The 27,375-nt window shown below is 43.7% G+C and overlaps 1 protein-coding gene across 2 annotated transcripts in view; it reads right to left on the reverse strand.

The window, feature by feature from the left end:
- Window positions 1-27,375, reverse strand: part of GAS6 (growth arrest specific 6) — a 192,801-nt gene that overhangs the window by 46,320 nt on the left and 119,106 nt on the right. For both annotated transcript variants that reach the window (XM_069757529.1, XM_069757530.1), the window contains exons 6-7: window positions 21,856-21,978; window positions 20,394-20,516 (exon numbers count right to left, since the gene is read on the reverse strand). In XM_069757529.1, the coding sequence (XP_069613630.1) occupies window positions 20,394-20,516; window positions 21,856-21,978 (246 nt within the window). The remainder of the gene's footprint in view (window positions 1-20,393; window positions 20,517-21,855; window positions 21,979-27,375) is intronic.

Consider the following 27,375-nt stretch of genomic DNA (forward strand, 5'->3'; position numbering starts at 1 on the left):
AATGGAAACAAATCACCACTTCTGCATTTTTTTACCCACTCTTGAGTTTGGCTAAGAAATACGGAGGCAAAAAATTCGCCAAATACTGAACGTGTAAACATGGCCTAAGTATTTCGGTAAGGTAAAGGTACCGTCACATTTAGCGACGCTGCAGCGATATAGACAACGATGCCGATCACTGCAGCGTCGCTGTTTAGGTCGCTAGGAGACGTCAAACACAGCAACAGCAGAACGATACAGGAGCGATCCTGTGACGTACTTATTGTTCTCGCTGGTCGCTGGCTCCATGTAAAAACATCGCAGGCATCGTTGCTTTTGCTGTCAAACATGACGAATCACGCCGACCTGACGACCAAATAAAGTTCCAGACTTCTAGCTACGACCAGCGATGTCACAGCGGGATCCTGATCGCTGCTGCGTGTCAAACACAACGAGATCGCTATCCAGGACGCTGCAACGTCACGGATCGTTGTCGTTCTCGTTGGAAAGTTGCTCAGTGTGAAGGTACCTTAAGAATTCCAGGGATATATGTTGACTGTGGATGCTTCTTTGGTAATCCACTAAAAGAAAAGTAAATAGTTTTGCTGGTAAGCAGCTGGAGGATTTAAAGACATTGGCCTACTTCCGAGGAATCATACGGGTGCTCTAGTGGTAGGAGACTATGAAAATATACATGTCCAGTCTTGTTTTACATTGCAGCTCAATGCAGGAATGTTGTGTGCTAAAATCGCAGAGCTTCAATGCACAAGCCAGCCCACTACTGAAAAGAATACTTTCTGGTTAATACAACTGGGTGATCTTAATATTACAAGTCATTTTTACAACCACAAAAAGAAAATAGCATTGCTGGCATTGAACCGCATCCTTTTAAAGGAAACTTGTCACATTGTAAATTCAGTCCAATCCGTAGACAGCATGGAACAGAGAAAACGAATCTGAGCAGAATGACAAAGCTGGTTGGAAAAGATTCAGCATAAGGCTGGCGTCACACTGCCATATATTCTCTCATACGAGAGAATTGGGCCAATAATGCTAATGGAACTCGGCTCAAACTCTGTCAGAGACTGAGCCAAGTGTCATCTTACTGTGATCTCATTTTCTCACGTGAGAGAATAAGCACATAATTTCTCCATCTTCTCTATTGTCTCTGTGCGCAGTAATCAGACTGCACTCAGATGACATCTAAGTGCAATGCAGTCTGATGTTTCACACGTATCAATAGATGTGTGTTCACTTGCAGCATGAGAAAATAATCACAGAACTGCACTATACCGTAGTATAACATTATGCCAAGTGCTCTCCGATAAAACATCCCAACCACTTGTTCGATGCATACGCTCATGTAAATGTACACCAACCTTGCATGGAAACCAACAATTGCTTCTTATTTGAGTTTGCCTAGGGTGTTTGGGTATGCACAGAGTAGCGTGAAGGTGCTATATTTGCGTCTATCGACCGTCACAAAACATGCGAGTATTGCCTGACAAACCCCCACCTTGCTCAGTGCATAACCCAGGACCCTAGGCAAACTTGAGTAACGTGCACTTGTGCTCATCACTAATTGAAAGCTATCTCTGCATGCACTGTCATACAGGGAAGACTGTCAATCACTGAGAAGACCACCCATTGAACTCGTGCATACAAAACAGGAATTTTAATGAATAAAATGCAAGTTTTACTGAAACTTTTCAACAAAAATGTACCATATATCAATCTTACCAGTTCCTGCTGCTCTATAACATCATGACTGCAGATCAGATACCACTGAGAGCATGACAAGCTCTCTTTATTGTTCTTAAGAATATTCAGCTTTCAATTACCGTATATACTCGAGTACAAGCCGTCCCGAGTATAAGCCGACCCCCTAATTTTGCCACAAACACTGGGAAAACTTAATGACTCGAGTATAAGCCTAGGGAGGAAAATGCAGCAGCTACTGGTAAATTTCAAAAATAAAAATAGATACCAATAAAAGTAAAATTAATTGAGACATCAGTAGGTTAAATGCTTTTGAATATCCATATTGAATCAGGAGCCCCATATAATGCTCCAGTTTATGATGGCCCCATAAGATGCTCCATATTAAAATATGCCCCTGCACAAATAATGCTGCACAAATGTTGATTATGGCCCCATAAGATGTTCCATACATATAATTGCCCAAAAAAGTGGGCTGAAAAACTCGGCTTATACTCGAGTATATACGGTAATCACCTTCTTTGCACAATTTTTCTGGAGTAAAAATGGTTCCACTATTACAATATAATCTATACGCTCATTCATTATTTAATCTGTGTATTTTTTCAGTTAACGTTGATGTGGATGTGGTTTCATCATCTCATCATTTGAGACTTTTTGAAATGTCACAAAATATTTGAGCAATTGTACTCTAGCAATTCTCACATTTTATTTTAGAGCAGTTGAACACTATCGTTCAACCTTCTCCAGGACCATGCAGATTATTGCTCTAAAAAGGTAAAAAAAAAGATAAAGATACCATTTTTTATTCTGCACAAAATTTATCAATGCACACTTCCACTTTTGTAGAATTTGGTAAAAAAAAAATGGCAACAAACTCCACACAACAAGAAGAGTCACTGACAAACAAGGCAAATGATGAATCAATCTGCAGTGTGGACAAATATGTATGACTAGCAGACAAAATGGTGGAGATTTACTAAAACAAATATGCAATCAAAGCGATTTGGAATGCTAAATTTATTAAAGTCTGCAGCCAGTTTATCCTCTTGCCAACCTTGGAAATACCAAGTACTTTATGGTTGGTAAGTACTTCCCGACCTTGGACGTACTGGGTATCTCATGACTAAAATGTGGCACTGCAGCCACAAATTGGCTTAAACACTGATTTCCAGCCTATGTCCTGCCTGTAACAGCACCGATCATAGACTGGAACCAAGCAATGGGAGTGTCAATGTAAGGGGTGACAGAGACTGGTATATGCCCCCACCCCTTTAATCACGTCCCAGTTGAAGCTGGTACTAAATGATGTATGTTCAATGTGTATACACTTACTGTTGTGTTTTGTAACACTATTATGTTCTTCATGCTACCAGTTGCATATTGTAAATAGGGAAGGTGCAGTACGTTATCTAGGACACTAGATAGGGACACCCTAGCACACAATTTAGTGTACATTTGTAGTGGGATAGGAATAGAAGCTTGGCATAGTAAATAGTTAACATAGGAGGGGCCAGCTGTGGTTAAGACAGGAGCATTTCCTGAAAGTGTCCACTTAGGAAGCAACACTGTTTGACAATTTCACATGCTGTTGTGCAAATAGAATAGACAACAGTTGGGAATTATTGGCAATTATCAAGACAGACTCAATAAAGGAGTGGTTCTGCAGGTGGGGACCACAGACCACATCTCAGTACCAATGCTTTCTGGCTGATGTTTTGGTCACTTTTGAATGTTGGTTGTGCTTTGACACTCGTGGTAGCATGATATGGACTCTACAGACCACACAAGTGGCTCAGGTAGTGCAGCTCATCCAGGATGGCAAATCAATGCAAGCTGTGGCAAGAAGGTTTGCTGTGTGTCAGTGTAGTGTCCAGAGGCTGGAGACGCTACCAGGAGACAGGCCAGTACACCAGGAGACATGGAGGGGGCGGTAGGAGGGCAACAACCCAGCAGAAGGACCCCTACCTCAGCCTTTGTGCAAGGAGGAGCACTGCCAGAGACCTGCAAAATGACCTCCAGCAGGCCACAAATGTGCATGTGTCTGAGGATTGTCCGAGTTCCCGACGTACACAGATGGGGGTTGTGCTCATAGCCCAACACCGTGCAGGATGCTTGGCATTTGCCACAGAACACCAGGATTGGCAAATTGCCACTGGCGCCCTGTGCTCTTCACAGATGAAAGCAGGTTCACACTGAGCACATGTGACAGAGTCTGAAAACGCCATGGAGAGCGATCTGCTGCCTGCAACATCCTTCAGTATGACCGGTTTGGCAGTGGGTCAGTAATGGTGTGGGGTGGCATTTCTTTGGAGGGCCGCACAGCCCTACATGTGCTTGCCAGAGGTAGCTTGACTGCCATTAGGTACCGAGATGAGATCCTCAGACCCCTTGTGAGACCATATGCTGGTGCAGTTGGCCCTGGGTTCCTCCTAATGCAGGACAATGCCAGACCTCATGTGGCTGGAGTGTGTCAGCAGTTCCTGCAAGATGAAGGTGTGGCACCCCTAGGGGTATTTGCCACAAAAATAGTTACGGACACTAAACACAAATACTAAAATAGCAAAACTGCACTACCACCTCCGGCCAGAAGGGGGAGCTCCAGAGACTCCCCTTAATCCATTCTGGTCTGAGAGAAGAAATGGCAGTTGGGCTAAGGAGCTGAAAGTGAGAGGTCATACAGTTGAATCTCTAACAGCCCTGTGACTTTTTCCAGGCCAAAATCACCAGCCTGAGGAGAAGAGGGATAGAGAAAAAGGACATTGTGAGAACCGGGTAGCATTAATCACTACCCAGAACAGGCGCAAAGACGGATACCGGATCCGTGGCTGTATTCATTATATATAATACAGCAACCGGAAAAAACGTGAGGTGATATCAGCTTCACTAGGGCCGGACACAGCAACAGACACAGAGTTCAGTGGTACTCCCGGAGGGGGTAAACCGATAAAAGGACTCGGGTTGCCCGTCGAACCAGGACCCGGAGGGGACAGATTGGGCCGGCAGCCAGTTCACATACAGCAGCAGGGCCACACAGAAATTGCGTACAATAAGAGGCGAAGACTCCGGCAGGGTCAAAGTAACTCAGAGTTCCCATACAGACTCCGGTGACAGGACTGGTTGTAAATCCTTTTATGTTAAAGTAAACTGGTTAAACGTTTCAGTGCCTCAGTCTTTCATTTGGACAATAGCCATCTATCCAGGATCGAGATCGTCACCGCTGGGAGAACCTGCTGCTGATCAAGTAAGTGCCTGTTCCCTCACGATACCCCTTACACTGTGCATTGCCTGAGGCCACAGCACCGGGTCAAGCCACCCGTGACATCCCCCTCAAGAGACAGACCCCATTGGTCCGGTGCTGGGTATCCCGGTCTCCTGGGCGTCACAATTGGCGTCACGAACAGGATCTAGCCAGCCCGTATACCGGGTATTGTGTGCCGTGATTGGAGCCCAAAACTGTGAAAACTTGGATGAAAAATCTTGAAAATTGACTTTATTAAAGAAAAATCCATTCCCCATTGAAAACTATTGAAAGTGACTTTTCCCCATTGGTTATAATGGAGTAAAGATGGCCGCCATCCCCTGAGGTAATCACTTCATAACCGTTAGGCACGAGACTGTTAATTGAGCTACGCCATCACCTGAGCCCCAGTCTAACTGAAAAACTTCAGAATCCGCCATTACAGAGCGCGGTGGGTGGGAGCAGCAGGGGGCGTGTCATTGTGGGCGGCACAAAGCTGAGCGCTCTGACATCAGAGCAAGGGGAAAATCGATCCTGCTGCACAGCAGAACGAATCTACACTATCCCGACGGAAGCGGAGGACTGGAAGGGTCCGGATTAACTAAGGGGGCACAGTATGTCGCAGCACAGAGACGCCGCAGCACCCGGCGACGCTAATGCAGCTGAAAGACAGAGTGTCGATAGAGAGTCCGGTAGCGCAGCGGTGCAAGGAGTGGCGCCCATCATGCCGGTGCTGATGCCATATACCCCGGGTGGCCCATGGCTTCCAATGTATGAAGGTGAGCCTAATACCCTTGACGATTTCAGAGAAAAGATGCTGGCCCATTTTGACATGTTCCCCGTGGGTGAAGTTCAGCGTGTTAGTCTCCTGATGATGCAGTTAAGTGGCCATGCTAAGCGAGAAGTCACAGCATGGGCAGCTGATCTAAAAGGCACTGTTGAACGCATATTTGCTGGATTAAAAGCTACATTTGAAACCACTGCCAGCAGCAAAGCTAAAGTACGATTCTTTAATTGCAAACAAAAAGTTAATGAGGGCGTGAGAGACTTTGCCTTAAACCTGCAGGAAGCCCTTAAATCACTTACACTGGCTGAACCCATTTTTAACACCGGAGCGGATAAACTGCTAAGAGATCAATTTATTGAGGGACTCTACACCCCTTCTCACCGGGGGCATGTGAGCATGCTTGTTTTTAAGAACCCTGAATTGACATTTGCCCAATTAAAGGAGAGCGTTATATGTCTCCAGCTGGCAGAGGCACCTCGGGATCAGGAGCCTGCGCAACTCATGGCAGAGGCTCCTCAACAACATGGAGTACCAGTGACATCAGCTATGTCCGGGGCCATTGCTAAGCCCCTGGGGCCCAGTACTAATGAGGCTCTTCAACAAAAGCTTGACTCTTTAGCTGATGTTGTTGCTTCAATGGCTAAAACCATGCAGGAGATGAGAGGACCCAAGATGGAGTTGTCAAACCGTAGAGAAGGTGTTCCATGGATGAGACCCCGGAGATACCCGACATGGAGAGGACGACCCCGCGACCGCTACCAACCGGATGGACAGCCCATTTGCCGCCGTTGCCAGCAGCCAGGCCACTTTGCACGAGATTGTGATTTAAACGGGAATCCCCTGAGAATGCGGGCCGCTTCGCAGGAATGAACTTTCAAGGCCCAACACCCTGGCACGACAGGTACATCGGAGGACGAGTGCCGGTACGACTTTTGAACTGTGGAGAGGAAGAGGTCACTTTGCCAAGGTATGCTACAATGGCAAAGCTATATACTGTTGACAACAATGCCATCACAACCATTGAGCCCTTAGAACCAACCTGTCAGGTGGAAGGCAATGGCTCAGATGGAGAAATGGAGGATTGGTGCCAACAGCTACACGTGGGCATAAATTCAACACCTACCCATCAAAAACAAGGGGTGTATAGGCTAGTGACGGAATATGAACAAGTCTTCAGTAAACACCCATTGGACTTCGGACGGATAGAAGGGGTAGAACACACAATCCCCACAGGTGACTATCCCCCAATAAAAGAAAGATATAGACCCATACCGCCCGCTCACTATCAATGTGCAAAAGATATGCTGAGGGAAATAAAACAGGCCGGGGTAATAAGAGACAGCTGTAGCCCCTGGGCGGCCCCTCTAGTGATTGTCAAAAAAAAAAGATGGAACTATGAGAATGTGCGTAGACTACCGGCAGATTAATAACATCACCCATAAAGATGCCTACCCCTTGCCTAGGATAGAAGAGTCCTTGACTGCTTTGAAATCTGCTAATTATTTTTCCACCTTAGACTTAACAAGCGGGTATTGGCAAGTCCCTGTGGCTGAGAGAGATAAGGAAAAGACGGCATTCACCACACCAATGTGTCTAAGTGAATTTAATCGCATGCCGTTCGGATTCTGCAATGCATCCGGTACCTTCCAGCGGCTGATGGAATGCTGCCTCGGACACAAGAACTTCGAGACCGTCCTCCTGTACCTAGATGATGTGATCGTCTACTCAAAGACTTACGAACAACACTTAAAAGACTTGGCAGAAGTGTTCGAAGCCTTATCCAGGTATGGCATGAAAATCAAGCCATCCAAATGTCACCTTCTCAAGCCAAAGGTACAGTACCTGGGACACATCGTGAGTTCAGAGGGAGTAGCACCGGATCCCGAGAAAATAACCGCCATAAGGGATTGGCCGAGACCTACCAGCGCAAAAGAAGTGAGGCAATTCCTGGGATTGGTGGGTTACTATCGCAGATTTATAAAAGGATTTACCAAGTTGGCAGCACCCTTGCAAGACGCCTTGGTAGGGCAGACGAAGAAACCTTCAAACCGAAACCCTCCTTTTCAGTGGAACGACGAAAGGGAAGACTCCTTTGAACAACTAAAGAAGGCACTAACCTGAGAAGAGGTTCTGGCATACCCAGATTACCATCAACCTTTCATCCTCTACACCGATGCCAGTAATGTGGGACTAGGAGCGGTGCTGTCACAAAAGCAAGAAGGTTGGGAGAAAGTAATCGCCTTTGCAAGTAGAAAGCTCCGGCCTACTGAAAGAAATCCAGAAAATGATAGCTCCTTCAAATTGGACCTACTGGCAGTAGTTTGGGCTGTGATGGAACGTTTCAAACACTATCTGGCCGCTGCAGAATTTATTGTCTATACTGACAACAATCCGTTGACCCACCTGGACACAGCCAAATTAGGTGCGTTAGAACAGCGATGGATAGCCCGGTTATCTAATTACAACTTCAAGATTAAGTATCGAGCAGGTCGCAAGAATGGAAATGCCGATGCCCTATCCCGGATGCCACACTTGAGAGATGTAGAAGAAGAAACGGGGGAGCTTGAAGAAATTGAACTACCAGCCTTCCATCATCCCAAGGCAAAACATCATCAGTCAAGTACCTATCAGAAACAACAAGAGGTGAATTTTAATCCGTTAGCACACCATAGATGGGCTGACACCCAAGACAGCAATCCGGCTGTGAAGTTGGTGAAGGAACTGTTAACTGAGCAAAGTGCATATCCCGATGAGGATGCCCCAGAAGAGACGCATCAACTCTGGAAAGAGAGAGGCAAAATGTTCCTGTATCAAGGGAAGCTCTGTAGAAGGTACACCAATCCGAAAACACATGAATTGGTTTGGCAGATTATCGTGCCTAAACAAGATGTGAAGATGGTCCTCGAAGCTTACCATAATGGTGCTGGTCACTTCAGTTGGAAAAAGTTAGAAGTACTTCTAAGAGAAAGATTTTATTGGGTCGGGATGAGAAAATCAATCGAACAGTGGTGCAGAAATTGTGGCCCGTGCAACCTCAGAAGAAACGATCAAAAGAACCAAAGAGCACCACTGCAGCCCATAATCACCAAACGACCACTTGAACTTGTAGCCATAGACCACGTGAAGTTAATACCAAGCCGGTCCGGCTATGTCTATGCCTTGACCATCGTGGACCATTATTCACGCTTCTTGGTAGTAGTACCCGTAAAAGATCTGACAGCAAAAACAGCAGCCAAAGCGTTCCAAACGTACTTTTGTAGACCCCATGGATATCCGGAACAGGTTCTCACCGACCAAGGTACAGCCTTTGAATCAGAGATCTTCAGAGAATTCTGTAATATGTATGGTTGCAAAAAGATCCGGACGACGGCCTATCATCCACAAACAAACGGCTTATGCGAGAAGATGAACCATATTGTAATAGACCTACTAAAGACTTTACCTGAGACAGAAAGGAATCAATGGCCAGAGAAATTGCCTGACTTGGTGGATCTGTATAATCATGTCCCGGTGAGCTCCACCAACTGCACCCCAGCTTACCTTATGCGTGCAAGACCCGGCCAATTACCAATCGATCTAGAAATGGGAATTCTGAAACCAGACGCAGAAGTTCAAGACTCCAATTGGGATATCATACGGCAAAAGCAGTATCGCCAAGTGCAAGAGAGTGTGGAAAGAAGCCTTCAGCAAACTAGAGAAAGACAAGAGCGAACTTTCAACCAGAATGCCCTAGCGACCCCATTAAGACCGGGTGACCAAGTGCTCAAGAGAAATCGTCGAACCAATAAACTAGACAATTAGTGGGAAGCCATACCCTACACAGTTTTACCAACAAGAATGGATAATCCTAAAATGTGTCTCATTAGCAAAAACGGAGGCTTAACATCTGTACTAGTGTCAAGAGACAATCTTAAATTATGTCCGGAAGCATTGAAAGAGCCAGAAGTTGTCCAGCCAGAACCAGAAGTTATTCAACCCATGCAGGTCCAACCAGTAAAGGAAAAAGAAGAGGAAATGTATCACACCTGTATAGGAGACTTTCCCAAAACCCTACTAACATACCATGGTGCAGTAGTGGTTCCCATGGTGGCCTTTTACCCAACACCGAACCCAATACCAGAAGTCCCAAGACAGGAAGAGGCTGACCCCGTACTACGGGAGGTTCCAGGCCAGGAAGAACAGATTCCTGATCAGAGTAATCCCATTCACGGTGGACTTGCCAACTCCATAGTCGTGGAATTATCTTTAGCAGAGCGGGCAGATACTACATCCGCAGTAGACAGTAGTACACCACATGGAGAGATACCGTTATTACGAAGATCACAGCGTAGTACCCAGGGTCAATTACCGGCCAGGTATGCAGATTACCAACTATAAAGCTCATAATGTGAATTGTATATATGTTATGCCGTATATAGTTAAACAGAAAATGTAGTATAGTCATTGTTATCAGTCTGCAACGTTTAAGCCCAGTACCTACAGAGACTTGTCTGTATGAACTTCTTGCATATTCTTGAACTTGTTATCAGCCCGGAGGCACTAAATCAAAGCTCCGGAAAGACTGCTTTTTGAACTTTGCTTTTTACTCTTTTTGAACTTTCTTTAGACTTTATATTGAGTACCTTCAAGGGTAGAACTGTATTAATGGACGCTATTTGAAGTGACTTTTTACAGAACTCTATTTTTGTTTCCTTGAGTGGTTTTTGTAACTTTTCATTTTTAAGACTCTGTACATATTGTTATTTCAAAATGTTATCGTCCCACAGTCCCGGAGTACTGTTCTTAACTAAGGGGGAATGTGGCACCCCTAGGGGTATTTGCCACAAAAATAGTTACTGACACTAAACACAAATACTAAAATAGCAAAACTGCACTACCACCTCCGGCCAGAAGGGGAGCTCCAGAGACTCCCCTTAATCCATTCTGGTCTGAGAGAAGAAATGGCAGTTAGGCTAAGGAGCTGAAAGTGAGAGGTCATACAGTTGAATCTCTAACAGCCCTGTGACTTTTTCCAGGCCAAAATCACCAGCCTGAGGAGAAGAGGGATAGAGAAAAAGGACATTGTGAGAACCGGGTAGCATTAATCACTACCCAGAACAGGCGCAAAGACGGATACCGGATCCGTGGCTGTATTCATTATATATAATACAGCAACTGGAAAAAACGTGAGGTGATATCAGCTTCACTAGGGCCGGACGCAGCAACAGACACAGAGTTCAGTGGTACTCCCGGAGGGGGTAAACCGATAAAAGGACTCGGGTTGCCCGTCGAACCAGGACCCGGAGGGGACAGATTGGGCCGGCAGCCAGTTCACATACAGCAGCAGGGCCACACAAAAATTGCGTACAATAAGAGGCGAAGACCCCGGCAGGGTCAAAGTAACTCAGAGTTCCCATACAGACGCCGGTGACAGGACTGGCTGTAAATCCTTTTATGTTAAAGTAAACTAGTTAAACATTTCAGTGCCTCAGTCTTTCATTTGGACAATAGCCATCTATCCAGGATCGAGATCGTCACCGCTGGGAGAACCTGCTGCTGATCAAGTAAGTGCCTGTTCCCTCACGATACCCCTTACACTGTGCATTGCCTGAGGCCACAGCACCGGGTCAAGTCAACCGTGACATCCCCCTCAAGAGACAGACCCCATTGGTCCGGTGCTGGGTATCCCGGTCTCCTGGGCGTCACAATGGCATTGAAGCTATGGACTGGCCCGCCAGTTCCCCAGACCTGAATCCGATTGAACACATTTGGGACATCATGTCTCGCACCATCCACCAACGTCACGTTGCACCACAGACTGTCCAGCAGTTGGCAGATGCTCTAGTCCAGGTCTTGGAGGAGATCCCTCAGGAGACCATCCGCCGCCTCAGCAGGAGCATGCCGAGGCATTGTAGGGAGGTTATACAGGCACGTGGAGGACATACACACTACTAAGCATCATTTCCTTGTCTTGAGGCATTTCGACTGATGTTGGATCAGCCTGTAACTTCATTTTCCACTTTGATTTTGAGCATCATTCCAACTCCAGACCTCCGTGGGATATTAGTTGTGATTTACGTTGATCATTTTTATGTTTTATTGTTCTCAACACATTCCACTATGTAATGAATAAAGATTTACAACTGGAATATTTCATTCAGTGATATCTAGGATGTGGGATTTTAGCGTTACCTTCAGCAAGTGGAATGTAATAGATAAAACAGTCTGCTCTAAGTGAAAATTACACCAGTAGAGTAGTTGAACAAGATGATCTCATTAATTTTTCTGAAGTCCATTGGAAACCTTGGTTTGATAAATTCTCAATCACTGGAATATAATTCCTAGCTGCTGTATTGAGCAAAATCAACAAGACGCTAAATTCTGAAATTAAAAGGGAGTCTATCACACCAAAAACTCAAATAAAACCACTTATACATTCACAAAGGGGAAATATAAAAAAGCCATCACTCCCAACAAGTCTTCCCAGACTCTGAGCATGGAAAGTGCAGTGCGGCAGGAGAAAGCAATCAAATAGGTAATCCAGCTCAGACGGTTTCATAAAAACTTTTAAATTTTATTGCAAAATGTTGGATAGAGAGAATAATTCGATCGCTGGCAAGAATACACAGGATATGATTAAAGAGAAAGAATCAAAAAAATTACAACAGGACTCCAATCAAATTATGTTTGTAACCCAATACAGCCCACAGTTTATGGAGATTATGAAATATACTCTAATATTATATCACAATATGTTGAAAAATATATTAATCTATTTATATAATTGCCTTGTAATGTTTTCATTTCCTGCTCTGTCCAGATGTCACCGTATCCCAGAATTCCAAGCGGAGGAAGTTCACCGACCGCCATATTGGGACACCCAAGTGATGGGCGTCTCAATATGGAAACTGCTGCTGCTACTAACTTATTGCGCGGTACCACCAGCAGAACACAGTCGCATCACACACACAGACACACTATACGCAATAAGCACCACACACTCCCGCAGCCTCTTGCGCGGTACCACAAGTGAAACACCGTCGCAAACACGCCGCCACCGGGATCAGCCGAATAATTCACTGACTGCCACCATCTTTGTACAGGAGGAGTGCATGCACAGTTTTAATGTGACCACCGCTATCTGTCAGCACAAAGATTGCGGCGGTCTGATTTACTGCGCCTGCGCACATTACGCGCAGGTGCAGTGAATCATTCGGCTGATCCCGACAGCAGATGTGCGTCTACAGGCATAAGAAGCCGTTACATTACAGGGGTTTTCCCATGAACTAAAGTTAATTTTAAAGATTGACTGTGTCTGACCGTGTATAGAGCATACCACATCTCCTGGGCAGGGGAGGAAGCAAAAGGCAATACTGACATTACAGCAGTGGATTCATTTTGTGAGGTAAAATATTTCACTGACTGTTTTTAAAAAATATTTTACCTCACAAAATGTATCCTCTGTGATCTCCTGCTGTAATGTCAGTATTGTCTTTTGCTTCCTCCCCTGCCGAGGAGCTGTGGTATGTTCAGTACATGGTCAGACACAGACAATTTTTAAAATGAACTTTTGTGCGTGGGAAAACCCCTTTAAAAAGCTAATATCAACACCAACACGGCTCCCTCTAAAAAGTATGCCAATGACAATAAAAGGAAAGCAGCAAAGGCACAACGTCGAAGACAACAAAGCACAAATGAGACTCTTGAAGAGCAACAGCATCGCTGGGACAAAAACAATGCATATAAGCGTAGTGGTCAAGCACATGAGTCCTCTGATGCAAAAGTCATTAGATTATCACAGGATGCCATTAGGCAACAACAGCACCACATACCTGCCCCCATTGTGGCATTACTGCCCTCCATCTAGTTCATTCTATAAGATTCTCCGCTAAAAGAGCACCATCTTTAGGTTTTGTTTCCAAGTCTATATAGTAACAACACAGCACAGGAGAAAACTTGGCTGCATTCAGTTCGTTTTTATAAATGTGGACACCGCACATGCACATGTTGCGATCATGTAGAGAGTGCCAGGGAATTTAGTTCTATGGTAACCAACACATCCTATAAAATAAAGTCATTTATAAATTGTAATAGCACATATGTAGTATATACAATATCTTGCTTAATGTGTAAGGTTCAATATGTGGGATGTACAACTAACCATCTAAAAGTTAGGATGCCATCTATCCGATGCAGCCTGTAATAAGATGGTAAGGTGCTTGGCGGCTTCAAAGCATTTTTCTTTGCATCACAATGGGAATACCACAATGTGTAGAGTTATTGGAATAGAGAGTTTTCAAACCTTTTAGAGGAGGAAACCATCATAGAAAACTTTTGAATCGTGATGGATTTATGTGTTACAAACAAGAGTTCCTTCAGGAATATAAAGCACGATTTGACTTATGTATGAGCTTTGTATTAATGCACCGTTAACTATGATATAATCTATAGCAGCCTGTCTGAATTATGATCAATCAGTCTACATTTTCGCTCTTTTTCATTTTTTGTTATATATTTTTTGTTATCTTTGATGTTTATTCGATAATCGATACCTCTGGACAGAAAAGGAATGTAATATGTGATTGTTTCAACACAATCACATGACTGGGATAGGATGTGGTATATAAGGGTGTACTTTGTACAAAACTGCATGCAAGGACTAAGAACCGCAAGGATCGCACACTATTCTTCCCATATGGAGGTTGTGATTTTTATGCTATTTGGATTATTAATCTTAAAAGGAATTTTAAAACTTTTTATGGGACTGTCTGAGCTGGATTACCTATTTAATTGATTCACATAGGGGACTCTGCCATGGTAAATATCCGACATGCAAAACCAATCTCACTACTTTACATTAAAAAAAGTTTTATTACATACGAGTGGTCTTTGGTGTAAGCTTGGTGTGACCAAGGACTCCGTTCACTCTTCTGTCCCTTCAATTAGCATCCTCAGCACTTCTCTTTAGCTTGATTAACAGTACACATTAGCCCAGTGTGAGCTGTCTGAATTGAATACCTGGCCTTGTGCATCCACACTGACATCGCAGGAACCAAGCGACAACAAGCAAACCGTGACAGCATGGCTGTTTTTTATTCTTGTCAGTATCGGCCGCTCACTGCTCTGTTATACTGTGAGTAGTAAGCAGCTGCTGCAGAAAGGAGAGAGGGATGAGAGAATACCCACAATAATATTGAGCGTGCAATGTCTGGACTTCTGACGTGGCAATGCGGACACTGGGCCAGGGGATGCAATTCGGGAAGTGTTCACTTTGGGTAAGTAGGCAGTGTCAGTCAAGCTCAGTGGAAGTGTATCTAGGTGGTTATTTGAAGGAGTGGCCTCTCTATTTAACCCCTTAAGCCCCAAGGGTGGTTTGCATGTTAAATGACCGGGCAAATTTTTACAATTCTTACCACTGTCCCTTTATGAGGTTCTAACTCTGGAACGCTTCAACGGATCTTGGCGATTCTGACATTGCTTTCTCATGACATATTGTACTCTATGATAGTGGTAACATTTCTTAGATATAACGTGCGTTTATTTGTGAAAAAAACAGAAATTTGGTGAAAATTTTGAAATTTTCCAACTTTGAATTTTTATGCCCTTAAATCACAGAGATATGTTGCACAAAATAATTAATAAGTAACATTTCCCACATGTCTACTTTACATCAGCACAATTTTGGAACCTTTTTTTTGGTTAGGGAGTTATAAGGGTTAAAAGTTGACCAGCAATTTCTCATTTTTACAACACCAATATTTTTTAGGGACCACATCACATTTGAAGTCATTTTGAGGGGTCTATATGATAGAAAATAACCAAGTGTGACATCATTCTGAAAACTGCACCCCTCAAGGTGCTCAAAACCATATTCAAGAAGTTTATTAACCCTTCAGGTGTTTTACAGGAATTTTTGGAATGTTTAAAAAAAATGAACATTTAACTTTTTTTCACAAAAAAATTATTTCAGCTCCAATTTGTTTTATTTTACCAAGGGTAAAAGGAGAAAATGGACTCCAAAAGTTGTTGTACAATTTGTTCTGAGTACGCCGATACCCCATATGTGGGGGTAAAACACTGTTTGGGTGCATGGCAGAGCTCGGAAGGGAAGGAGCGCCGCTTGACTTTTCAATGCAAAATTGACTGGAATTGAGATAGGACGCCATGTTGCGTTTGGAGAGCCCCTGATGTGCCTAAACATTGAAACCCCCAACAAGTGACACCATTTTGGAAAGTGGACCTCCTAAGGAACTTATCTAGATGTGTGGTGAGCACTTTGACCCACCAAGTGCTTCACAGAAGTTTATAATGCAGAGCCGTAAAAATAAAAAATCATATTTTTTCACAAATATGATCTTTACACCCCCAATTTTTTATTTTCCCAAGGGTAGGAGAAAAAATTGGACCCCAAAAGTTGTTGTGCCATTTGTTCTGAGTACGCCGATACCCCATATGTGGGGGTAAACCACTGTTTGGGCGCATGGCATAGCTCGGAAGGGAAGGAGCGCTGATTGACTTTTCAATGCAAAATTGACTGGAATTGAGATGGGACGCCATGTTGCGTTTGGAGAGCCCCTGATGTGCCTAAACATTGAAACCCCCCACAATTGACACCATTTTGGAAAGTAGACCCCCTAAGGAACTTATCTAGATGTGTTTTGACAGCTTTGAACCCCTTTAAGTGTTTCACCACAGTTTATAACGCAGAGCCATGAAAATAAAAAAATAAAAATTTTCACAAAAATTTTTAGCCCTCAGTTTTGTATTTTCCCAAGGGTAACCGGAGAAATTGGACCCCAAAAGTTGTTGTCCAATTTGTCCTGAGTACGCTGATACCCCATATGTGGGGGGGAACCACCGTTTGGGCGCATGGCAGATCTCGGAATGGAAGGAGCGCCATTTGGAATGCAGACTTAGATGGATTGGTCTGCAGGCGTCACGTTGCATTTGCAGAGCCCATGATGCACCTAAAGAGTAGAACCCCCCCCACAAGTGACCCCATATTGGAAACTACACCGCCCAAGGAACTTATCTAGATGTGTTGTGAGAACTTTGAAGCCCTAAGTGTTTCACTACAGTTTATAACAGAGTCGTGAAAATACATTTTTTTCCTACAAAAATGTTTTTTTAGCCCCCTGTTTTGTATTTTTCCAAGAGTAACAGGAGAAATTGGACCCCAATAAATGATGTACAATTTGTCCTGAGTATGCTGATACCCCATATGTTGGGGTAAACCCCTGTTTTGGAGCACGGGAGAGATCGGAAGGGTAGGAGCACTGTTTTACTTTTTCAACAAAGAATTGGCTGGAATTGTGATCGAACGCCATGTCGCGTTTGGAGAGCCCTGATGTGCCTAAACAGTGGAAACCCCCAATTCTAACTGAAACCCTATCCCAAACACACCCCTAACCCTAATCCCAACCATAACCCTAACCACACCCCTAACCCTAATCCCAACCGTAAATGTAATCCAAACCCTAACTTTAGCCCCAGCCCTAACTTTAGCCCCAACCCTAACTTTAGCCCCAGCCCTAACTGTAGCCCCAACCCTAACTGTAGCCCTAACCCTAACTGTAGCCCTAACCCTAACCCTAGCCCTAGCCCTAACCCTAACTTTAGCCCCAGCCCTAACTGTAGCCCTAACCCTAGCCCCAACCCTAACCCCAACCCTAGCCCTAACCCTAGCCCCAACCCTAGCCCTAACTTTAGCCCCAGCCCTAACTGTAGCCCCAACCCTAAATGTAGCCCCAACCCTAACTGTAGCCCTAACCCTAACTGTAGCCCTAACCCTAACTGTAGCCCTAACCCTAGCCCCAACCCTAACCCCAACCCTAGCCCTACCCCTAACCCTAGCCCTACCCCTAACCCTAGCCCTACCCCTAACCATAGCCCTAACCATAGCCCTAACCATAGCCCTAACCATAGCCCTAACCATAGCCCTAACCATAGCCCTAACCATAGCCCCAACCCTAACCCTAATGGGAAAATGGAAATAAATAAATTTTTTCAATTTCTTTATGTTTCCCTAACTAAGGAGGTGATGAAAGGGGGTTTGAATTACTTTTATAGCGGGTTTTTTAGCGGATTTTTATGATTGGCAGCCGTCACACACTAAAAGACGCTTTTTATTGCAAAAAAACATTTTTTGCCTTACCACATTTTGAGACCTATAATTTTTCCGTATTTTAGGCCACATAGTCATGTGAGGTCTTGTTTTTTGCGGGACGAGTTGATGTTTTTATTGGTAACATTTTTGGGCACGTGACATTTTTTGATCGCTTTTTATTCCGATTTTTGTGAGGCAGAATGACCAAAAACCAGCTATTCATGAATTTCTTTTTGGGGGGGCGGGCCGTTTATACCGTTCCACGTTTGGTAAAATGGATAAAGCAGTTTTGTTCTTCGGGTCAGTACGAGTACAGTGATACCTCATTTAGATTATTTTTTTATGTTTTGGCGCTTTTATACAATAAAAACTATTTTATAGAAAAGATAATTATTTTTGCATCGCTTTATTCTGAGGAGTATAACTTTTTTTATTTTTTTGCTGATGATGCTGTATGGCGGCTCGTTTTTGCGGGACAAGATGTCGTTTTCAGCGGTACCATGTTTTTTATATCTGTTTTTTTGGATCGCATGTTATTCCACTTTTTGTTTGGCGGTATGATAATATAGCGTTGTTTTTTGCCTTTTTTTTATTTTTTTTACGGTGTTCACTGAAGGGGTTAACTAGTGGGCCAGTTTTATAGGTCGGGTCGTTACGGACGCGGCGATACTAAATATGTGTACTTTTAATGTTTTTATTTTATTTAGATAAAGAAATGTATTTATGGAAACAATATTTTTTTTCTCCATTTAGGTTTTTTTTTTTTTTTTTTTTTACACATTTAAAAAAATTTTCTTTTAACTTTTTAACTTCGTCCCAGCGGGGACATCACTGTATAGTGACAGATCGCTGATCTGACACTTTGCGGAGCACTGTGTCAGATCAGTGATCTGACGTGGACTGCTCCAGGCTTACCAGCGCCTGCTCTGATCAGGCACTTGGTAAGCCACCTCCCTGCAGGACCCGGAAGTAGCCCCACGGCCATTTTGGATCCGGGGCCTGCAGGGAGGAGACGCTCAGTACAAGGTGAGCACATCGCCTTGTACCGATCATCTCAGGGATGCCCGCAGGGAGCCCCCTCCCTGCGCGATGCTTCCCTGTACCGCCAGAACACTGCGATCATGTTTTATCACAGTGTGTCGGGGGTTAATGTGCCGGGAGCGGTCTGTGACCGCTCCTGGCACATAGTGCCGGATGTCAGCTGCGATAGTCAGCTGACACCCGGCTGCGATCGGCCACGCTTCCCCCGTGAGCGCGGCCGATCGCATATGATGTACTATCCTGTCACTGGGAATTAAGTCCTAGGTCACCTTGACGGGATAGTACGTCATATGGGATTAAGGGGTTAAAGAGGTTGTCGACTACTTTTACATTGATGCCCTATCCTTGGGACAGGGAATCAATGTCTGATCCGTCAGGGTCCGATTAGCTGTTCTCGGTGCCAGCGGTGGTTGCCACTGGCCAGACGTACTTACTTGTAGTGGTTGAGGCTTATTACTGCACATCCACCGCCTATTAAATTGAATTGAATAGGAAGTGGAAGTGTAGTATCCCACAGCGGCCAATACATTTAGACGGCCAAGCTCCGCAAATAAGTACTTCTGGCCAGCAGCCGCTGCTGACCCCGATAACAGCTGATTGGCATGAATGCCCTACTTCAGGGAGAGCAAAGGGCGCCTGTGCAAGCTGGCGATATCCTTGCGCAAGCACAAGATTTCGCTCAGAAATGTTCACAGGTCAGCTATATTTTAGTGGTAAAAACAATTTTTCATTCTTGTATTCCATTTTATGTTAATTCCTGAAAAGCACGTGAAGGATTAATACACTACCTGATAACAGTTTTAAATATCTTGAGAGGTGAACTTTTTAAAATGGTATCACGTTTGGGGGTTTTCCAATAGATAGGTCCCCTAAAGTTCACTTGAATACTGAATAGGTCCCTAAAAAAAATAAGTTTTCCAAATTTCCTTGGTAAAAAAAAAAATTCAAAGATTGCTGCCAAATTTTTTCAACATTTTAACATCTTAAAGTCCAATGAGAATAGACAAATGGTGCTGATGTAAAAGTTACGGTAAAAGTTATTTATTACCTAACTATTTTGTGTGGTAGGACTATCTTGATTGTATAAACATTCAAAACTTGAAAATGGCTACTTTATTTTTGTGAAATGTCAGATATTTTTAATAATAAACGCAAAATGTATAAGACATAAATTTACCACTATCATGAAGTAAAATATGTCACAAAGTTTCAGAATCGCTGAAATATGTTGAAACATTCCAGAGTTATTACTCCATAAAGTGACAAGTGAAATTTGAGGGCAAAAACTATATAGCTTTGTCATTAAGGGGTTAAATCACTCAGCAATCCCAGCATGTACTGATTCAAATAAGAAATTTGTAACTACTCAATGAACTTCTACAGCCAGCTATTTCTTGTAGTGAGCGATGTCTATAGTCCTAGCCTAACACTTCTTTAACCTAGTGATCAATCTGACTTCAGGAATGAGTATATTTTTACCCCTCCTTCCTCCACAAAACTAGAATCAAATTAAAAAAACTCATGTGGTAAGTAAGACTTGCCTGCACAAGTTCTGTTGTCCTTAAGAAGGAAATAGCCACTTCGGCAAAAACAGTGATAGGTCCCTGGTTTATTGGCACAATAGTGGGAGCATCCTCCATTCTTGTCAGCACATTCATCTATATCTGGAGACATAACATGAAGAAATTTTACTTATAAATATATGATATAAATATGAATGTATAACTACTTAGCACAGTGGTCACAATAATGTAGTCATAAAACTGTCCAAAGGAAGAACCACATGACTGCCATGCAGAATGGAACAGAATAACAAGTTCATAATAAACTTTGATTTAACCACTGTGAACTACTTTTATCTTTATTCAAATCTTTTCTACATGCTGCAAAAAAAATGTGCAAGAAACGTTCGTAAAATTGACGAAAACTGCATTACAAATGTGTCCTAGTATATTTGTGTCCAAATGAATAATGAGCGAACGTGCTCAGGTGATAACCGAGTGTCTTCGGTGTGCTCAAAAAATATGTCCGCGTCCCCGTGGCTCTTCGACAGTGAAGTATTTTTTCTTCACTTATGGCCTTTTAACATGCCAAAAAAGCCAATCAACAGACAAATAAGTTAAGTGGCCATTTGTAGGGTGAAAAGATTGTTTGGATGACTTCAGAGATCATCGCTCTATGTAAATAGGACCTGTGCTACCAACATCCACGACAGCCTATGTGCACCGAACGTTCCGTACACATCTGAAGAGCATTCTGTCTGTATGTATGTACAGACTTTGATCACCAATCAGCAAATATTTACTCATTCACCATCGGTTATTTAATTCCTCAAAATTGTCAAATGTAAATGTACCCTTAGGTGTATTTGCTCTAAAATCAAGAAATATATATCTAAAAAAGCCATATATATGTTTTTGGAAGAAGGTATTCAATTCAGTTACACTATGGATAGTAAAAGATTCTGTATCAAATGTCAAAAACTTTAAAAACTTTAAATGCAAATTGCCTCTTCAGAGAGAAAGAGGACTTGAGCTCTATATGGCGCCACCTGTTGGAAGTAGCGATCCTACAAGTCACAATCAACCCTTTAACAAGTCTTGCAATATGACTTGGGATAAAATCCAAATCTGAATCTCAATTTGCAAACACTTTTGCAAAAACTTTAAAGAATGTAAATTAGTGCAGTAATTATTGTGAATACTGTGTGATGAGGAGCATGAGCAACATTCCTTGCTTATAATATTTCCAATTAGCAAGGAAATAAAAATAAAATATTGCAATAATGTAGTATTTAAGTGTCACTCTTTATATTAACTCATAAGTGTTGTGCATGACCCCTGCTTTTTACTCACTTAATACAGATATTATGAGTCTATTGCTTTACTGCAGTGGAAAAACACTCAACATCTGATATTAAAGTACATTGTGGTATCTGACATCAGCAAAGTTACATTCAACCTATGTTTGTGTATGGACATCTTAAATTTAATCTTAAAATACCAATGCCACATGTTTTCCCCATCCATCCTTTCTTGCAGCTGCAGTAGAAGTCTCCAAGCAAATCCAAGCACATATCGAAACCAAGTACATGACACGGTTTTGAAGAACACTGATCCCGTAAATCTAAAAGAAAAGGAGAGGGTAATACAAATTTACACATTTAGCAAGACATAAGTAAAAAGAACATAGTTAGTTAGAGTAGATTAATCAGGGTTACTTTTGGTGGCTTCATCTACATCCACTAGCCTTCTAGAATATGGTTTGTCATCTGATTAACAACTAAGGAAGCAAAGATTTCAGATGTAATCTCAGACACTGACAGTTGATAACATTTTAGTAAATATATATATATATATATATATATATATATATATATATATATATATATATATATATATATATATATACACATACACACACATATATATACTAGCTATTGAACCCGTTCTATGCCCGGGTGGCGAGCATTTATATTGGTATATGGTCTCCATCCTGGTATGTGTTGCTTCCATCCTGCGCCCTAATCTTGTCATGTGCTGCTACCATCTTGCGCCCCCATCCTGTCATGTGCAGCCCCATCCTGTGCCCCAATGCTGTCATGTGCTGCTCCCATCTTGAGCCCCCATTCTGTCATGTACTGCTCCCATCCTACGCCCCAGTTCTGTCATGTGCTGCTCCTATCCTGCGCCCCCATTCTGACATGTGCTGCACCCATCCTGCGCCTCCATTCTATCATTTGCTGCTCCCCCATCCTGTCATGCGCTGCTCCCATCCTGTGCCCCCATTCTGACATGTGCTGCACCCATCCTGCGCCTCCATTCTGTCATTTGCTGCTCCCATCTTGCGCCCCCATCCTGTCATGTGCTGCTCCCATCCTGCGCCCCCGTTCTGTCATGTACTGCTTCCATCCTGCACCCCCGTTCTGTCATGTGCTGCTGCCATCCTGCGCCCCCGTTCTGTCATGTGCTGCTGCCATCCTGCGCCCCGTTCTGTCATGTGCTGCCCTATTCTGTCATGTGCTACTTCCATCCTGCGCCACCGTTCTGTAATTTGCTGCTCCCATCCATATGCCCCATACGCTGCTCCATAAAGGTTGATGGCCCCCATAAGATGTTCGATAGTATATGCCCCATATGCTGCTCCATAAATGTTGATGGCCCCCATAAGATGCTCCATAGTATATGCCCCGTATGCTGCTCCATAAATGTTGATGGCCCCCATAAGATGCTCCATAGTATATGCCCCGTATGCTGCTCCATAAATGTTGATGGCCCCCATAAGATGCTCCATAGTATATGCCCCGTATGCTGCTCCATAAATGTTGATGGCCCCCATAAGATGCTCCATAGTATATGCCCCGTATACTGCTCCATAAAGGTTTATGGCTCCCATACGATGCTCCATAGTATATGTCCCGTCTGCTGCTCCATTATGGTTGATGGCCCCCATAAGATGCTCCATAGTATATGCCCCGTCTGCTGCTCCATTATGGTTGATGGCCCCCATAAGATGCTCCATAGTATTATATGCCCCGTATGCTGCTGCGATATATATATATATATAAAAAAAATAACATACTCACCTATCGTCGCTGGGCGCCGAGTGCTGGGGGGCCTGAGCAGGCAGGGACACCGGCGCGCTGTGGGGGTCAGGTGCCGGAGTCGCCGCTAGCTCAGGCCCCCGACATTTGCTATAGTCACCTGGCCCTGATCCAGTGCTGCCTGGCGCTCCATCTTCCGGGTCCTCTGGCTGTGACTGTTCAGTCAGAGGGCGGCACGCATTAAGCGCATCATCGCGCCCTCTGAACTGAACATCACAGGCAGAGGATGTAGAAGACAGAGCGGCACCCAGCGGTGGAACGGGGACAGGTGGCTATAGCATACTCACCCTCCCGGCACGTCCCTGCTTCTCCATCGGAGATCGCGGTGTGCGTTCAGTGCTTACGCATACCGCGATCTCCTGGGCTGCGTCACTCTGTGGGGTCCAGACTGCGCCGGCGCTTGCGCAGTCTATAAAGGCTTCGGACAGAGTGACGCTCCCAGCGTTATATTATAATTGTATATATATATATATATATATATATATATATATATATATATATATATATATATATATATATATATATATATATATATATACACACACGATGAAGGCCCGACACATCGGGAGGGCAGTAATGTCACGATGGGGGCAGGCCTTGGGGGGGAGAGATTCTTAACGCTGCATGTGCTCACCTACCTGTCCACTCTTTCCCCATTTACTGACTTCTCCCATCTGTGCTCCCAATGGCATCCTGTGATCATCTAATGACTTTTGCATCAGGGGACTCACGTGCTTGACACCTACACTTATATGCATTGTTTTTGTCCCAGCGATGCTTCAAAAGTCTCATTTACCCGTTGCTGTCTTTGACATTGTGCCTTTGCGGCTTTCCTTTCATTGTCATTGGCGTACTTTTAAGGAGGAGCCGTGTTGGCGTTGATTTTACTTTTTAATTGGATTTTCCCACGAACAAAAGTTAATTTTAAAAATTGTCTGTGTCTGACCGTGTACAGAACATACAGCTCCTGGGCAGGGGAGGAAGCAAAAGACAATACTGACATTGCAGCAGGAGATCGCACAGGATACATTTTGTGAGGTAAAATATTGTTTAAAGACAGTCAGTGAAATATATTACCTGACAAAATTAATCCTCTGTGATCCCTTGCTGTAATGTCAGTATTGTCTTTTGCTTACTCCCCTGCAAAAGGAGATGTGGTATGCTCTGTACACGGTCAGACAGACAATTTTTTAAAATAACCTTTCGTTCGTGGGAAAACCCCTTTAACCCCCGGAGCTTTTTTCGGTTTTGCATTTTCATGTTTCGCGCCCCTCCTTCCCGGAGCCATAACTTTTTTATTTTTCTGTCAATATGGCCATGGGAGGGCTTATTTTTTGTGGGATGAGTTGAACTTTTGAATGACATCATTGGTTTTACCATGTCATGTAATGGAAAATGGGAAAAAAATGCCAAGTGCGGTGAAATTGCGAAAAAAGGGCAATCCCACGTTTTTTTGTTTGGCTTTTTTGCTAGATTCACTAAATGCTAAAACTGACCTTCCATTATGATTCTCCAGGTCATTATGAGTTCTTAGACACCAAACATGTCTATATTTTTTTTTTATATCTAAGTGAAAGAAAATTCCAAACTTTGCTTAAAAAAAAAAAAAAAAAAAAAATTGCGCAATTTTCCAATACCCGTAGCGTCTCCATTTTTCATGATCTGGGGTCGGGTTGGGCTTATTTTTTGCATGCCGAGCTGATGTTTTAATGATACCCTCATGGTGCAGATACGATCTTTTGATCACCCATTATTGCATTTTAATGCAATGTCGCGGCGACCAAAGAAAGTAATCCTGGCGTTTTTAATTTTTTTTTTTTATCGCTATGCCATTTAGTAATCAGGTAAAAAAAATTTTTTTTTAAATTGATAGATCGGGCGATTCTGAAAGCGGAGATACCAAATATGTGTAGGTTTGATTTTTTTTTTGTTTTATTTTGAATGGGGCAAAAGGGGGGTGATTTCAACTTTTTTTTTTTTTTTTACTTTTGCCATGGTTCAATAACCTTTATGGGAGGCCAGAAGTAGGCACAACTCGATTGCCTCTGCTACATAGAGGCGATACTCAGATCGCCTCTATGTAGGAGAATTACAGCATTGCTATGAGCGCCGACCACAGGGTGGTGCTCATAGCAATCCGGCATCAACAACCATAGAGGTCTGCAGGAGACCTCTGGTTGTTATGCCTATGCACCAATGACCCACGATCATGTGACGGGGGTTAGGCTGAGTTCACATTGCGTTCCTGGCGTCCGTTAGACGGACTACGTTACACCGCAGCATAACGCGGTGTAACGTAGTCCAGTAACGCCGCCATTGAATGCAATGTCTGACGCATCGATAGCGCACGCCGACAATGGGCGTGTGCTAGTCATGTGCCGTCATTGAGTGACAGACCCTGAGACGCGGGCTGCAGCGTTTCCGGGTCCGTCACCGCTAGCGCAGATAGAGCTAGCAGATGCTCTATCTGCATTAGCATGCCGCCATAACGGCACTTACATTAACAGCAGCCCGTTGATGTATGTGTTTAACGGGCTGCTATTAACGCAATGTGAACCCAGCCTTACCGATGCACACATTTTCGGCCGGATGGCAGGAAGCGCTTGCTAAATGCTGCTGTCAGAGTTTGACAGCAGCATTTAACTAGGTAATAGGTGAGGACAGATCGTGATTTCACCCGTGCCTATTGCAGGCACATCAGCTGTCCAAATAGCTGACATGTCCTGGCTTTGATGCGGAATTTACGCAGGCGCAGTAAATCAGACCCCTGCCATCTCTGCGCTCCTCCTGTACAAAGATGGCGGCAGTCAGTGAATCGTTCGGCTGATCCTGTCGGCAGTGTGTTCGCGATGGTGTTCTGCTGTTGGTACCGCGCAAGAGGCTGCCTATGGCGTATACAGTGTGTGTGTGTGTGTGTGTGTGTGTGTGTGTGTGTGTGTGTGTGGTGCATACAGTGTGTTTGTGTGTGACGGTGTTCCGCTGGTGGTACCGCGCAAGAGGCTGGTAGCACCAGCAGTTTCCATATTGAGACACCCATCGCTTTGGTGTCTCAATATGGCGGTTGGTGAACTTTCGCCCCTTGGAATTCTGGGATCCGGAGACATCTTGACAGAACAGGATGTGAAGACATTACAAGGTAAGTATATATTAGGATATACACAGTGGTGGTAATAAGTATTTGATCCCTTGCCGATTTTGTAAGTTTGCCCAAGACATGAACAGTCTATAATTTTAAGGGTAGGTTAATTTTAACATGGAGACAAAGAATATCAAGAATAAAACCCAGAAAATCACATTGTATAAATTATATAAATTTATTTGCATTTTGCAGTGAGAAATAAGTGTTTGATCCCTCTGGCAAACCAGACTTAATACTTGGTGGTAAAACCCTTGTTGGCAATCACAGCAGTCAGACGCTTGTTTTTTTGTAGTTGATGATGAGGTTTGCGCACATGTCAGCAGAAATTTGGGTCCACTCCTCTTTGCAGATCATTTAAATCATTAATATTTTGAGGCTGTCTGTTATGAAATGTAATTCAGTACCGCAATGGACAAAGGGGTCAGTGCACATACAGTGACCTGGCAATAACCCAAAAAATAAGAACGAGCTCTGAGACGTGGGAACTCTGTTGACCGCAAACCCTAATCCTCTCCAACACAACTAGAGGCAGCCGTGGATTGCGCCTATCGCTGCCTATGCAACTCGGCACGGCCTGAGAAACTAGCTAACCTGATGATAGAAAATAAGCCTACCTTGCCTCAGAGAAATACCCCAAAGGAAAAGGCAGCCCCCACATATAATGACTGTGAGTTAAGATGAAAAGACAAACGTAGAGATGAAATAGATTAAGCAAAGTGAGGCCCAGCTTTCTGAACAGAGCGAGGATAGAAAAGGCAACTTTGCGGTCAACACAAAACCC

This window comes from Ranitomeya imitator, chromosome 3, assembly GCF_032444005.1.
Source record: "Ranitomeya imitator isolate aRanImi1 chromosome 3, aRanImi1.pri, whole genome shotgun sequence".
Lineage (NCBI taxonomy): Eukaryota > Metazoa > Chordata > Amphibia > Anura > Dendrobatidae > Ranitomeya > Ranitomeya imitator.